The sequence below is a fragment of the Onychostruthus taczanowskii genome, unplaced genomic scaffold (genome assembly GCF_017590055.1).
Source record: "Onychostruthus taczanowskii isolate IOZ18803 unplaced genomic scaffold, ASM1759005v1 scaffold14, whole genome shotgun sequence".
NCBI classification, from domain to species: Eukaryota; Metazoa; Chordata; class Aves; order Passeriformes; family Passeridae; genus Onychostruthus; species Onychostruthus taczanowskii.
The window spans coordinates 7,429,850-7,444,011 of record NW_024498573.1 but is presented as its reverse complement, the minus strand read 5'-3'; the positions used below and the strand labels follow the sequence as shown (position 1 = coordinate 7,444,011).

The following is a 14,162-nucleotide window of genomic DNA, read 5'->3' as shown; positions in this document are numbered from 1 at the left end:
CTAGGTTTCCTTTTCTTTTTGTTGCCCAGAAATTCTCAAGGTATTATATACCTAGGTTGAGTCTCTAGGTACCAAGTTTTAAACACTTTTGAGCAGCAACTTTATATTGATTGATTCTATGAAAGTCTTCACTGATTAGTGGGAATCCATTTAGGAAAGTGAAAAGTCTATTTTTTCTACCTGATATGTTGGGATATCAGAATTCAGGACATGAATTCTGTTCCTGTCTGTATATTGCTTTTATGAGGTTCAAAGCACATATTTTGTCTTACCACTGAAATTATGAACCCAAACCAACAGAAAATTACCTCTGTAAATGACTACTGCATGGTAATGCCATAGCTGTAATCATACTGCTGAGATCCTGGATTTTTAAATTTGATTTCAGGGATATAATTTCCCTTTATTTCTTAATCACAGCTGACCTGTTTCATGGTCTGGTTTGTCTGAGCTATTACTGCATCATCACTTGTAGATACTAAAGTGTTTAATTATTGCTAATGTTCACAAAATGTCTGACTGTTTAAGATAAACTCTCCAAACAGATCCTTTCCTCTGTACTTCAACATAATGTGTTTTGTCTGGTGTGTGTGTGTCTGAGTACAGCAGGATTTCCCTAACAATTGCTGTTTAGTCTCTGAATTTTTCAATAGTGTTGTTTGCTACTATATTGATTCTCTTCTAGTTCAATTCTTATATTGCTGCAGATAAACGTTGCTCTGTTTTCAGACCCATATGATTCTTGCTCTGTCCACAGGGAACTACATTTAAATAACAACCTGTTACGAGTTTTACCTTTTGAGCTGGGAAAACTGTTCCAGTTACAGACTTTGGGTCTGAAAGGTACTGCTGTTTTTTTTCTTGGTGTCTGTGATAGTGATACTTTTTTTCTTGGTGTCTTGTTCAGTGATACTGCTGCTGAGCTGTTATGGCTGTAGTCTGCTGGTTCAGAAAATGTTACTGATTAGCAATCCAGATGAAACTGCTCACTCCACATTTATAAATACTGTTACTTTGGGATTATTTAGAAAAATAGCAGGTTTGGCAGAGCAGTGCCCATAGAAAGAGGTTTCCTTTCTTTTTGCAGACTGTGCAGAAGCTTTCTGTTGCTTGCATGGGGGTTGAATGCAATTCTGCTTTAACTAAGAAATAGTCTGTGGTTAACTGTGGTACATCTCCAGCCAGAAAGGGAACATCCTTTGTACAGCTGCAGGGTTCTGTGCTGTTCATGCAAGCAGCAATTTAAGTATTTTCCTTTTTTTTTTTTCCCTCTGAACTTTATGGATTCTAGCTATAAAATTGCTGACCTTGGGGAATTTTGAGTCACAAAATCAGAGGCACTGAGAGATATAATTCCTCTAAACACTGTTAAGTCTCAAAACTGTGTTTATCTCCCCCTTAAAACTGGGCACGTGCAGTGTGTGTTGTCCATGACAACTTCTTCAATCTGCTTATGTTTGGCAGATGGCAGAGTCTCTGCTGAGGTCTGACTGTCAGATCAACTGCTGGGGGATGTTTCACACTGAGCAGAGGTGGCTCCTGTGTTTGTGCTCATCAGCTCTGCCTGTTGTACCACAAGTTCTTCACTGCTCTTAGTCCAAGCACCACCTTTGGGATGCTCAGTTCCACAGCAGAATCAGCAGGGAATGTTGTTAAACTTCACTAGGGCTGTCCACGCATGCAGAGTTTTGTGGGACTGAAGACCTGAAATCTGAAATCCCAAAGTAGTTCATAATAGATCTTGTCTCCAAGATGTCAGCTTTCAACACTGATATGCATGTCTGCAGTAGTTCTGTATATTTTATTCAATATTCCTGTGAATTGGTTTGTAGGAAACCCACTTACACAGGATATTCTGAACCTGTATCAGGAACCAGATGGGACACGACGGCTACTGAACTATTTGCTTGATAATTTGGCAGGTACTGCAAAAAGAAGTAAGTGATCATTCTTCAAACATTTCTTTCTGCTGTGTTAAATAAATGTGATTATCACTTGTTGTATCTCTATTTTAAAATGTTCCCACAGTTTCAACAGAACAGCCACCTCCAAGATCCTGGATTATGTTGCAAGAACCAGACCGTACAAGACCAACAGGTACTGTAACACTTCAAGGATTTCTCAGTTCTTCTATTTTCCTTTTAATAAAAGCTGTTGATCTTTACTGGAAAAGAAGTTAATGCTTAAATTAACCAATCATCTATGCAGTGCTGACCAGCCAGCTGAAGTCATTCTATCCCAGTTGGAACACCTGTTCCAGATTTACCCATCTTTCACTCAGAAGTAATTTATTTTTAATTAACATCCCCCTCACAGGAATTGAAACTGTTGTCCACAATTAGTTAAATGGTGGAATTATAACAGGCTTAATTTAACATTCGTTGAAGAATAAGAAACTGAAGCATTTGAGCATGATTTCCAAAAAATGTACAATTGTTTTAAGTAACCAGGGTGTCATCCTTGATTCAACATTTTTCTTGCTGGTGAGATTCAGGTCATGTTTAATTCTTTGGTATTTTTTTTCCTGCATAAATTGTTTAAAATACAGTCTTTTCTATTTACCTGCACACCAAAAATGTTAGTGTATTTCTCAATTATTGCAGTGTCAGGACTGATAATTCTCCCATTATTAAGGTGATTGCTTCAAAGATCACAATGTTAATGCAGTTTCTGTTTTGCTGTCTTCTATTTATTTGTTTTCAAAATGCTAGGCTTTGACCCTAGCCAGACCAAGATTGTTTTCTTCAATTTTCTATATCTTCAAACAGTGGTCTTGTTTCTTTTTTCTACATTTGAAAGAAGCTTCCATGTATCTCATTGTTGCACTTCAATTTCTTTAAGTGCTTTTTAAAAACAAACAAACCTATAAAACCCAACAAAACAACCCCCCAAACCCATGCTGCTGGATTACCTGTCAAGTTGCCCCAGCCTATCTCATTATTGCTCCTGTTTCAAATTAATAGAGAGGACATATTTCTTGTCTTATGCCTGAATGGCTTTTTGAGGTGGAAATATTTGAGGGGTTAATTTGCCTACACTTTTTCTTTGTGTGAGAGGATCCTCACCCTGCCTATGGATCTGTTACAGTCTGTGAGGTGGAAATATTTGAGGGGTTAATTTGCCTACACTTTTTCTTTATGAAAGGCTCCTCACCCTGCCTATGGATATGTTACAGTCTATGGTGGCAATAATTGAGGTAGATTTTAAAGAATCTAATTGTAGACTTGCAGACCTTTATGTAGCTGGCAAATACAAGTGTTCAAATACACTTTGTTTGGGTTTTTCACAGTACAGCACCACTTAGCATAAAACACATTTTTCTGCTCTTCACTGTGTTAACCATATAAAGGGGGGGTGTTTGTTTTCTAATTAAATGCTAGAAGACAGCTGCCATAAGTCCAAACATGTAATTTGTCTCCCTAGAAGAACTAACAATTTTTTTTAGCACCAATACACATGCTGTGTTTTGGTTGAAACAAATGAAGCGTGAATTGATAAATTTGCAGAAGACAAAAGTCAGGAAGATAATTGTATTTTTTTTTTAAATCTATCAATGTGTAAGTAAAATTATTGTTCTGCAGCCTTGTTCTCTGTCATGTGTTACAACGTCCTCTGTGACAAATATGCCACCCGGCAGCTGTATGGCTATTGTCCATCCTGGGCCTTGAACTGGGAATACAGAAAAAAAGCCATTATGCAGGAAATACTGAGCTGCAATGCTGACATCATAAGTCTGCAGGTAAAAAAAAAAATACACCATTCTTTCTTTTCCTTTTCTATTCCCATGTGCTGGTTTCTTCACATTAAGTGTATTTTTAGTAAACAGTCTGTTTTCAAAACCTTCTGCAAACAAAAGAAAAAGAAGTGATGTTTAGAACATTATTTGTTGCTTGACATCAAAAGAAGGCTCTCAGCCCCCGCAGTTGGAATGGGAACCAGCAGCCCCTGATCAAAGCAGTGTTGGTGGGGGTGTCTTTGTGCCTGTGTGTGTATGTGGGGCTGTAATTGACACATTTTCAAATAAGAGGCTTGAGATAATCATAACTCCAGGGATTGCAGAAATTCATTTATATTTTCTTAAAATAGAGATATTGCTCTTGAATTTGCATTCTCTCATGTACTTAATTCTTAGATTTTTTTTCCCCTTAAATCTAATTTGAAAGTGATTTACACTTCTGAAGAGTCTAAATAATATTTGTCTTCTATATTTTGGTGATAGTACATTCATGCTGTGCTGCCTTAACTTTACAGGAGGTTGAAACAGAGCAGTACTACAGTTTTTTCCTGGTGGAATTGAAAGAACGTGGCTATAATGGATTCTTCAGTCCAAAATCTAGAGCTAGGACAATGTCAGAACAGGAAAGAAAACATGTTGATGGTTGTGCAATATTTTTCAAAACAGAAAAGTAAGTGATGTGGTTTTCTAAGCCTTCTATTGTCTCTAGCTGTCTTTTACATAATTTCTCAGGTGGGTCTTACAGTTCACACAGCTGGGCTTTAACTGTCCTTTTGTAGCCAGGCTGGGTTTTGATAAAGAGCATTCCTACCCCCAGAAAGACTGGTTTGTATGACAGAGATCATTCTGTGTGGAATTAACCATAAAAAATTTAACACTGAAATATTGAGTTGAATGAGATTTCATTCTGTTTGAGCACTGCTGGTTAGGAGTTCACTGAATTATCCTTCACTTGTTGAGTCTAATAATTGAAAATTAAGAAAAGAAGGGAAAATGAAGCAGATTTTCTTGCCTTTTGTTTTTTTGAGTAAAGGAATTTATAATCCCCCAAACTGCAGAAATAAGGCCTCAGATGACATTGACTTATTGATACATTAGCCTTTGGTAAAGCAAGCAACAAGGGATCACTGCACACTTCTGTAAAAAAGCCCTGATCATTTAAGAGCTGCAACACTTACTGGTTGTGTCATATTGCATTTGTACAACTTTGGATGTGATGGTAATAATGTCCCTTCCTGCTTCCATTCCTGTGTATCCATAAGTAAATGTAGGTGCCAGGTTTGCAACCTAGTGTCTTGGAAAATTATTTACTCCCTCTCTGTTAAATCTGCATATTTGAACTAGGAAAAGATGCAGTGTTAGAAACAAGCATGACTTTTCTAAAATACCTCTCTAGATAAACAAAATATTTTAATTGTAACTATAAACTACATGAAAATTGCTATGAAAACTGTATCACTTGATTTCAATTTAGGATTTTATGAAATGATGTAACTGGCTGAGATTTTCACATCATAAATGTGTTTGAGCTTTAATTAAAAGGAGAATTACTGATAACATTTCCAACTGTATCGGGCTGCTGAAAACAATTACATTTGGTGTTTTTCTTTCAGATTTACTTTGGTCCAAAAGCATACTGTTGAGTTCAATCAACTAGCAATGGCAAACTCAGAAGGTTCAGAGGCTATGCTGAACAGAGTTATGACAAAAGATAACATTGGAGTCGCTGTTCTGTTAGAACTGCGAAAGGAATTGATAGAAATGTCATGTAAGTCCCATCTCATTTATTTTTTAAATAGATGGTATTTTGTAAATGAAAAAAAAAATTACTCTTGTTATAATAAACAAGAGAAACTAGGTTCTGCAGGTGAATTTAGCTTTGTAGATTGTATGTTCAGACAAATTTATTTCCAAAGAGGATTTTGGGGAAGAGTCATATTGCTTAAATGATGAGGGGTTATTTTCCCCCACTTGTATTTTTAAGGAAAAAAGATATAAAAATTTGAGTGATTTTGTTGTTTGGTTTTGGGTTTTTTTTCTTAAAACTATGTACATGTATCAAAGAATCAGGTGGTGTTAGTTCTGTGTTTCTGGATCGTGCATCTCCATCATTTTAACTTATTTTCTTTGCTGTCATGCCTAAACAAACTGTTCTGCCCTGTCATTCTTCATTTAGGAAAGTAAATTGGCTTTATAAGTATCACAGTGGGAACCTACTCAACCTGTGTTATATTTATCCAAATGATATTTTATTAATTCAGATTGTAGTAAACAAGCCTTTTAAGAAACACTTCCAGCAAGAGAGGTAACTTAGAATGTGGATAATTTAGAATTCAGAGCTTGCTGCCTAATAACATATGAACACAGCCTGTTTGCTATCATAGCCTGAGGAAAGCTGCTGTAATTTTTTAGAAAAATATTATTTGCCTGTAATTAGGATTATCCATTACTTACGTTAATTTTCTGTGAATACAAAAGCATTACATGTAACAAGATAGTCTGTTAATGGTCTTGAATGTGAAATATCATTCCTAATGCTTTCTATCAACTAAAACACTTGTTAAATGTAAGAGGAATTATCTACCCTCTTAATTCAAATGGTTTTAACCCTCTTGAAGTCATACTGGTATTGTATTTTTTTTTGTCTCCTTAAACATTTTGTTTAAAATTTTGTAATACTGTTTTCTGTTGCTGACTGATTTTAAATAAATAACTGATTTTAAATTTTAGCTGGAAAGCCACATCTTGGGATGGAAAAGCAGCTAGTTCTTGTAGCTAATGCACATATGCATTGGGACCCAGATTATTCTGATGTGAAGCTGGTTCAGACTATGATGTTCCTGTCCGAGGTAAAGAACATTATTGATAAAGCTTCTCGTAGTCTCAAACCTGGTGTTTCGGGAGAACTTGGAACCATTCCACTTGTACTGTGTGCAGATCTCAATTCTCTACCAGACTCTGGTAAGAGTTCTATTTCTTCTTATTTAGACTATTTCAAGTGTGTAACAATTGTTAAGTTTTTCTGTTTGGAGAATGCATTGTTTGATAATACAAGCTCTGTAGGTGCTGAGGAGAGAGAAGGTAGGAGTGAAGGAGGAGAGAGAACTGTTTCATTTGTCAGTGGCCTTATTGCTTGTTCTGTACTAGAGCTGTGTCTGGTCTTTCAGAAGCATTTCCACTGTGATTTTGTTCCCTGTTTTTAAAAATATCTTCCAAAAATAACTGAAAACATGAGTGTGTTGCTGATAATTTGGTTTTCCTAATTTTGTTGTGAAAAGATATTTTACCTTTAAATTTGCTACCATACAATCAGTTTCTGTCATGTTTTAGAACTTCTAAAATTCAGTACAGCCCCTTCAGAAGGGGACTTTCCAGAGCTCTTTATTAGCATGGGACTTTGTTTCTTGACTTGGTGGCAACTTTATAAAAGTGCAAGGAAAGAACACATTCAGTGGCTGCCACCTTGCTTGCTCAGGTTCCCAGCTGAAGTGCTGTACTCAAGAGCCATCCTTCATCTCCATTCCTGGTCCCCTTCCTTCTGGCTTCATCTTGGCAACTCTTAACATCTCTTAGGGTTTTAAGGAGCACTTATTGGTCAGCAGTAATGGAAATGGGATTCTTTTTGATGCAAGGAAGGCCAGTATCACTAGTGCTGATTGCAATGACCAGTTCACGTGTCTCATTGTGTCTTCAGTGCAACTTAACTGCTTCTTTTACCTTCCAGAACTTTAACACAGCTATTCTGAAATTGAGGCACAGCCATCGTTTTATGTGACACAGATCTAATCAATTTGGCTTTGCAGCCTCTTTAAAGTTAACTTCTTTTGAAGTAGTGTTTCAGAAGTTGGCTTTTTTGCAACACTTTAGCTGAAGAATATTAAACAGCAGGACCTGAGCATAAAAGCAAGAAGAGGCATCCAATAACTAGCATTGATGGAATTTTACTTCTGATTTTTTTTTCATCTTCCCCTTCCCAATCTATGCCTTATTAATCTTCTCTTTTTTTCTAATCAAAGTGGGTCTCTTTGTTCTAGGTGACATTTGCTCTTGATACACGTTGCCCTGCAGTATTTTAAAGGAACTACTGTTGATTGTACTGTGTATTGTTAAGGTTTTGGTTACATAAAGCCTAAAGTTGCATGCCTGACTTTGACTACCTACGTACACTTATTTGCTGAATGTTTGTTAATACCTTCTTGTTTGTAATCTGTCTCCTCACAGGTGTTGTTGAGTACTTGAGCACTGGTGGAGTGGAAACAAACCACAAAGATTTTAAGGAACTGAGATACAATGAAAGTCTTACTAACTTCAGCTGTAATGGAAAAAATGGGACAACAAATGGAAGAATTACGCATGGTTTCAAGTTGAAGAGTGCCTATGAGAATGGTCTAATGCCTTACACAAATTACACATTTGACTTCAAGGTAAGGACTTGCTTATATTTTGGAAAGGTTTTCCATTTTCAAGTGTAACTAATGTGATTTGCTCTGTGAAGTTATTATATAAGTTAATCTGTGTAGCTAAGTTCACCAAGTTTACACTTAAAACATAGCAAACTAAAATGCCCAACACTTCAGTCTCCTAGAAACCATCTTATTCTTTTTAATAACTTGCAACAGCTTTGCAAGAGTTGGGGTGCTCTTAACCTTCCCTGTAAACAGTAGGAGTTTGTGTTTTGATACTCCAAGCTAAATGACAGGGGCTCTTAAGCTGTCAAGTGCAAGGAAATAATCCATACTGCTTCTGGAAAAGTCTAAGTTCTCTGTTGGGAAAACAGAGATTGTTTTTTTCCTCTTAAAAATCTGTGAAATGTGATTTGAAGCTCTGTAGGAGGTTGGAAATTGAAACCCACAAAAGCATAGCAGAAGTGATAAAGGGTGGCCTTTTCTTTTGTTTTCCTAATGTATATTGAGCATCCCACTGCATATAGGAAGAAGAAATCTCCTAAATTGTGATGTGCTATAGAGAAGGAATGGGATATTTCATTACTTGTAACACTGAGCTCACCTCTTGTTTAGAATAATAGCTTGAGACAAGAATAAATACTAACAAAAATATTTTTTTCCTCTTGTTTTAGGGTATTATTGATTACATCTTCTACTCTAAACCTCAGCTAAACATTCTTGGCATTCTTGGACCTTTGGATCATCATTGGTTAATAGAGAACAATATAAGTGGTTGTCCACATCCACTCATCCCTTCTGACCACTTCTCACTTTTTGCACAACTGGAGCTTTTGCTGCCTTTCCTGCCTCCTGTAAATGGAATCCATCTCCCTGGCAGGAGGTAGTCAAATACATTTTAGAGGGCAACCTCAATCTAACTTGTACAATTGTAAAATCTGAATATAGAGGAGTGAGGTATGGCCAACAGGGATTTTTTTTCTTAATAATCTTAATCTTAAATCTAATTATTTGCTAAAGACATAGTAAAAGCCAGGTGCTATCAACAGACACAATTCTGAGCCCAATATACTTTGTATACTGTTCCACAGTGATTGGTGCGTTTGCACCTTTCTTTAATACATTACAATTAACCTTCCTGTTTCTTTTCTCCAACTTGATATTTTCATGCCTTGAAATAGGGAATTGTTATACAGTGTATTCTCTTTGCACAGTTATCTGTAGCACTACTTTTTTGAGGCCAGTAGGAACATCCACAGAACATTCTCCGTACTTCACTCCCTCCTTTTTCAGACTTGTTTGTAAAATATAGAATTTGAATTTAGCCTTTATTGATTGTATATGAACAACAGAAAACCTGATTTATGAGATTTTGTACTTTAAAAAAAAAAAAGAAAAATCAGATTTGGAAAATGATTGTATTGTAAACTAAGGCTAAATTTTTATCTGTTTTCATGTGTTATAAAGGCCAGCGTGTAAAAGAGGTTGTCACAGGTTTTCTCTGCTAATGATTTGCACTGTTAGGGTTTTGTTAGCCCTTTTATACTACTTTTTATGTTCAATTGAGAACGTTGCTTTCAAAATCCAAACCTTTAAAATATTAATAACTTACAGAGATAATACACTCTATTTCTGATTTAAAAAAAAGAAAGAGGCATAGAGTTCTCACAGAACAGATAAGCTGAGCAGTGAATATAAGTAGACCTGTATGGATTGAAAGTTATTGCTTATGTGTACACAGTCAGACATTTTTTTCATCTCTAATTTTTGAAGTAAAATCTAGGATACTTGTGTACAGCTTCTTCATTTCTCTTTTAAATATGTGTCCTATCTCCACTGTGCCTGCTTAAATTTGTTCTCAACTAGCACTGCCTGTGCATGCAGAGAGATCCTGTGCATCCTCTTTTATTTTTTTAAATAATGTTAACACTTGTGAAAATTTTATGAAGATACTTTTGTATAAGCTGTGGCATCTTTTTTCCTTTGTGAAGCATTGAATATCACACTTTGGAACATGTTCAGGTTATGGGTACACAGTTTCTAGCTTCTAATGCCCATGCACTGCTTCTTTCAGTGTCATTGCACAGTGCCGTTTTTCCCACTAAGAGTTACTATCATGTGGATTCTCTTTCGTTTGTGTGTTCCTCAGTTTCTGAAAGTATAATTCCTTGAAGATAAAAACCCTACATTTTCTATTAATGAAGCAGTGTAAAATAAATGCATTTTCAATACAGGTCCCAAAGACAATTCTTCAGATCATATTTTAAAGTGACCAAGTCTTATTTTAATGTGTCAAGCAAGACTGAAGTTATAGTGTACCCTCAGTGCCATTTGTGTCATGAAGCCAAGTATATAACAGCTTACAAATTTAACTTGTTTATTTGTATCCTAAAAGGGAGAATTCATCATCTCCTTAGACTAATACAACTTCAATAATAAATGTAAAAAAAAAATTAATAATGGATATAGAGCTTGGTCTTAAACAGCTTTTGTTTCAGCTGCGGGCAGGGAAGCAAAAGGACACTGAGCATTAAGAGAAAACTTTCTAAATATTGTGAATTTTTTATATATAAGAGAATTGATTGGTAATAATGATTCAAAATTTTATTGAAAAGTAGTCAGCACACAAGTGTGCTCACACCGTTCTGTTTTAAGCTCAAAGTAAAAATTGCAAACAGTTCGGATGTGTAAAATGTACATTTTAAAATTTCAATACAAGAAATTTTGATCTTGAATCCTTGTCTGGGACCTGATCTCTTGGGGTTATCTTGTTTTGGTTTTAGTTGTAAAAACACCAAACATGTCCAGTTTATAATCAGTACATTGAAATGCTGGTAGTATTGCTGTAGTAGATTTAATGCGTAGTGTTATTTTTTTTCTGTTTGTTTTTTGGGGTTTTTTTGTAAAGTGTGAATAAAAGGTGTTTTACTCATGTTTCCTTAATGATGTCTTGGTAATGTACATCATGACAATTTCCAGTAATGATGAGCCAATTTAGCTTGTCAGACTAAGCAAACTATTTTTCTTTTCTGATATCTGGATTGTGTAAGGAGTCCAGAAAGCTTTACAGAAGGGGAAGGGAAGCACTTACTCATTTTGTATTTTTTTAGAGGGGGATAATTTACTTTAATAGATGCTGGAGCTTGAGTGCACTTGTTAGATTCTAAAGGTTTGAGCTTTATCCAGTATGTGTTCTCCTCTATTGCTTAGTCTTAAAAAAATATTTGAATTTATGACAGCATGTGAAAATATGGCCCTTTGTGCTTTTGGAGACACAACTGTTCCTGCTTAGTCACCTTATGGTCTAAGGGTCCATTTGAATAACCATTTCCTCCAGCTTTTATAGTAGTCCATCAGGTCCTGATTGAAAACCCTGTGAATCCATTGAAGACACTCCTTTGACTTCACTGGGTTTTGACTGGACAGCAGCTGTGACTCGGGGGCTGAAGGAAGGAAGGAGAAATGTTTTGAAAATAGGGAAAGACCAGATGGCACCAAAACAGAGCTGAGATAAACTTTGTCAAACAATCTCTCAAAGAAAATACATTCTTGTGTCAAACAAATCTAACTCAAAAGTCTCAATTTCCAGCTATAACATAGAATAAGGCAATAAACCGTGTCTTCACAAAATCAAGATGTTTGCTTCATAGTTTTTAACATGAAATGGTTATTTGCAATATTTTTATTCGAGGTAGTTTTGGGTGTTGCCATAATGTACCTTCAGTGTTCTTGTTGTAAAAGCACATACAGCAAAAGTCACAGAACATCCTTGGGGTTGAAAGAATTTATTTAGGTAAGACCAGGCTTTTTTCCACTTAAAATACACTCTGCCATATCTTGTCTAGTTTTATTTACATTTACCAAGAGTTCTGGGTGTCAAAGTGTAAATTGAACTACACCCTTAAACAAAACAATTGTTTAGAGTACAAGACTAATACCACAAGTTACTGCTTTGAACATAACACAAGTAGGGGGGGAAAGAGCGTATAAATTGGTGTGTGTTGTAATTATTTTGTCCTTTTAGCAGCTTTAAATTAAAGGTTAATTTGGCCAGCATTGGACTGATCTGATTTTAAGAACATTGTATGCATCTCTGATATAACTTCAGCAAATCGCTCAAGGTTGTTTTTTTTTTTTATAGCAGGCTTAGAAATTAGCTTATGCTTTGCTTTTTCAACCGTGCAGAACCTGTATGAAAGACAAAATAATTGCAACACCATTGTGGGGGAGGGGGAAAAAGAAAACTAATTACACTGTAAAACTTTGAAAAGTTCAGTTAACCGCTTCAGTAGCAAAGCCTTTCTCATCCAGCCGGACACAGTATTTTTTAGTATGTTAACTGCTATTCTTTTCTTTTGGTTGCATAAATTTGTAACACTTAAGTGTCTTGGTATGTTTAAGTAGTGTCTAAAATAGAATATCTTAGTCTTTATTCACAGTACTTCTGTATAATGTGTAATGCACTGGACTAACTCTTGTTTACCATTCATGTAACAAAAACCAGCACATTATCTGCACTAAGCTCAAAGAATGTTGCATTTGTCTATAGGCAGCTCTTCAATAAGATAAATGGGAAACTGAATATGGTCTGATGGTAAACAAGGGCTTTTACTGTTCTCTTCAGTGGAACTTTCTTCTTGGTCAAATTTTAACTAGTTAGTATTATATTTATATACAGGGTCTTCTTTTTCTTTACCAATGTATTTTCCTACTCATAGCTGACCAATAAATCCAGTATCTGTTTCAAACCTTCTTGAAGTCTAATTCATATTTTAACTTGATTCATAAAGGTTTTCCTCAGGAGTTCCAGCTGAAGTGAGAGAAGTGTGTGAAGGGTATAATGGAAGCAACAGGAACTTGTTAATCCCAGAAGGACCTTGCTGTGCTTCCTGCTGCTTTCGAGATCTGCACACCAGAAATCTGCTCTGCTTGGGTTTGGATTGCAAAGTGAAGGCCTGATCAGAAGTGCCTCCAGAGCCTGTGGAGAACCCTGTCCAAACCTACTCAGAGCTCAACTCCTTCATAGCTGGCCATCCTCTGACCTTCCAGGTCAGCTGTGCAGTGCAGGTTTTGTCTCGGTCCTAGACCCTGCTCCTTCCTTCCTCTTACTGCTCCAGAGGCACAAAGCAGACTTGGGGTCTGACAGCAGGAAGGGATTCAAATACTCAGTTTACTGTGGGAGGGAAACAAAGGGAAAACTTTTTCAACTTCTTTTTCAGGAGTAAGATTCAGCAAACTGTTGTCCTTGGTGTATTTTCATACCCTGTTCTTTCTCTGTGGGTGACACTGTCTCAGTGTCTGTAAGAGTGCAGCCTCACCACTTTTGGTGTGATGTTCCCATCACTGGCAGCAGGAAACATCAGACATCTGAGCACACTTGTGTGTGTGGGGCACACACTGAAGCACCCAGCACCTCTCCTGGCACCACTGCCCTCCTCAGAGCCCATGGTCTGTGTGTTGGTGCTGCTTTGCCATGAAATAAATGATCTAGTTCTGTGTTCCAACACTCACCACAAGCCCCACAATGTTCAGCTTGTTTGTAGGTTTAAAATGTGCTCTCTTGAAGCAGCTGTAAATCCCCAGCAGTGTGATGGGTCCCTTGCAGGCCTAGCTGTGATTTCTCTTTGGTTTTGTGTCTGGGTGAGATGTTAATTCCCAACACATTTGCAGGATTGCCACTAGATGGTGCGGGAAACACAGACTTGAGCTCACACAGCCTGAACCTGCTTCAGTGCATGCAGAGTGTGGCTTGTAGAATTATTCTGAAGAATGTTTGTGGGAATTCAGGCCCACCTTTTCTGGTGGTAGCTGCTGGTTTGATAACATTCACGCCAATTAATACTGGTTTTATAAATCCAGCTGTCATGACGGGAATGAAAGGGACCCACTTGGTCGTCAGTGACAAAATTATTCAGTAGGGCCTTACCTTGTTGCATTAATCTACTTAAGGTTAAGTTTTCAGATGAGTGCAGTTTTACATGGTTCCAGACTGGAGTTTACAAGCTCCTAAATAGTTTCTACAA

General features: G+C 36.6%; 1 protein-coding gene across 2 annotated transcripts in view; it reads left to right on the top strand.

The window, feature by feature from the left end:
* Nucleotides 1–12,881, top strand: part of CNOT6 (CCR4-NOT transcription complex subunit 6) — a 32,766-nt gene extending 19,885 nt beyond the window's left edge. Inside the window, exons 4-12 of one of the 2 annotated variants that reach the window (XM_041397578.1) lie at nucleotides 758–843; nucleotides 1,833–1,922; nucleotides 2,029–2,097; nucleotides 3,582–3,739; nucleotides 4,252–4,406; nucleotides 5,350–5,504; nucleotides 6,467–6,697; nucleotides 7,958–8,160; nucleotides 8,814–12,881. In XM_041397578.1, coding sequence (XP_041253512.1) covers nucleotides 758–843; nucleotides 1,833–1,922; nucleotides 2,029–2,097; nucleotides 3,582–3,739; nucleotides 4,252–4,406; nucleotides 5,350–5,504; nucleotides 6,467–6,697; nucleotides 7,958–8,160; nucleotides 8,814–9,026 — 1,360 coding nt within the window. In that variant the 3' untranslated portion in view covers nucleotides 9,027–12,881. Of the gene's footprint in view, nucleotides 1–757; nucleotides 844–1,832; nucleotides 1,938–2,028; nucleotides 2,098–3,581; nucleotides 3,740–4,251; nucleotides 4,407–5,349; nucleotides 5,505–6,466; nucleotides 6,698–7,957; nucleotides 8,161–8,813 lie in introns of both variants that reach the window. The other variant, XM_041397577.1, reaches the window with a different exon arrangement.
* Nucleotides 12,882–14,162: the final 1,281 nt, after the last annotated feature.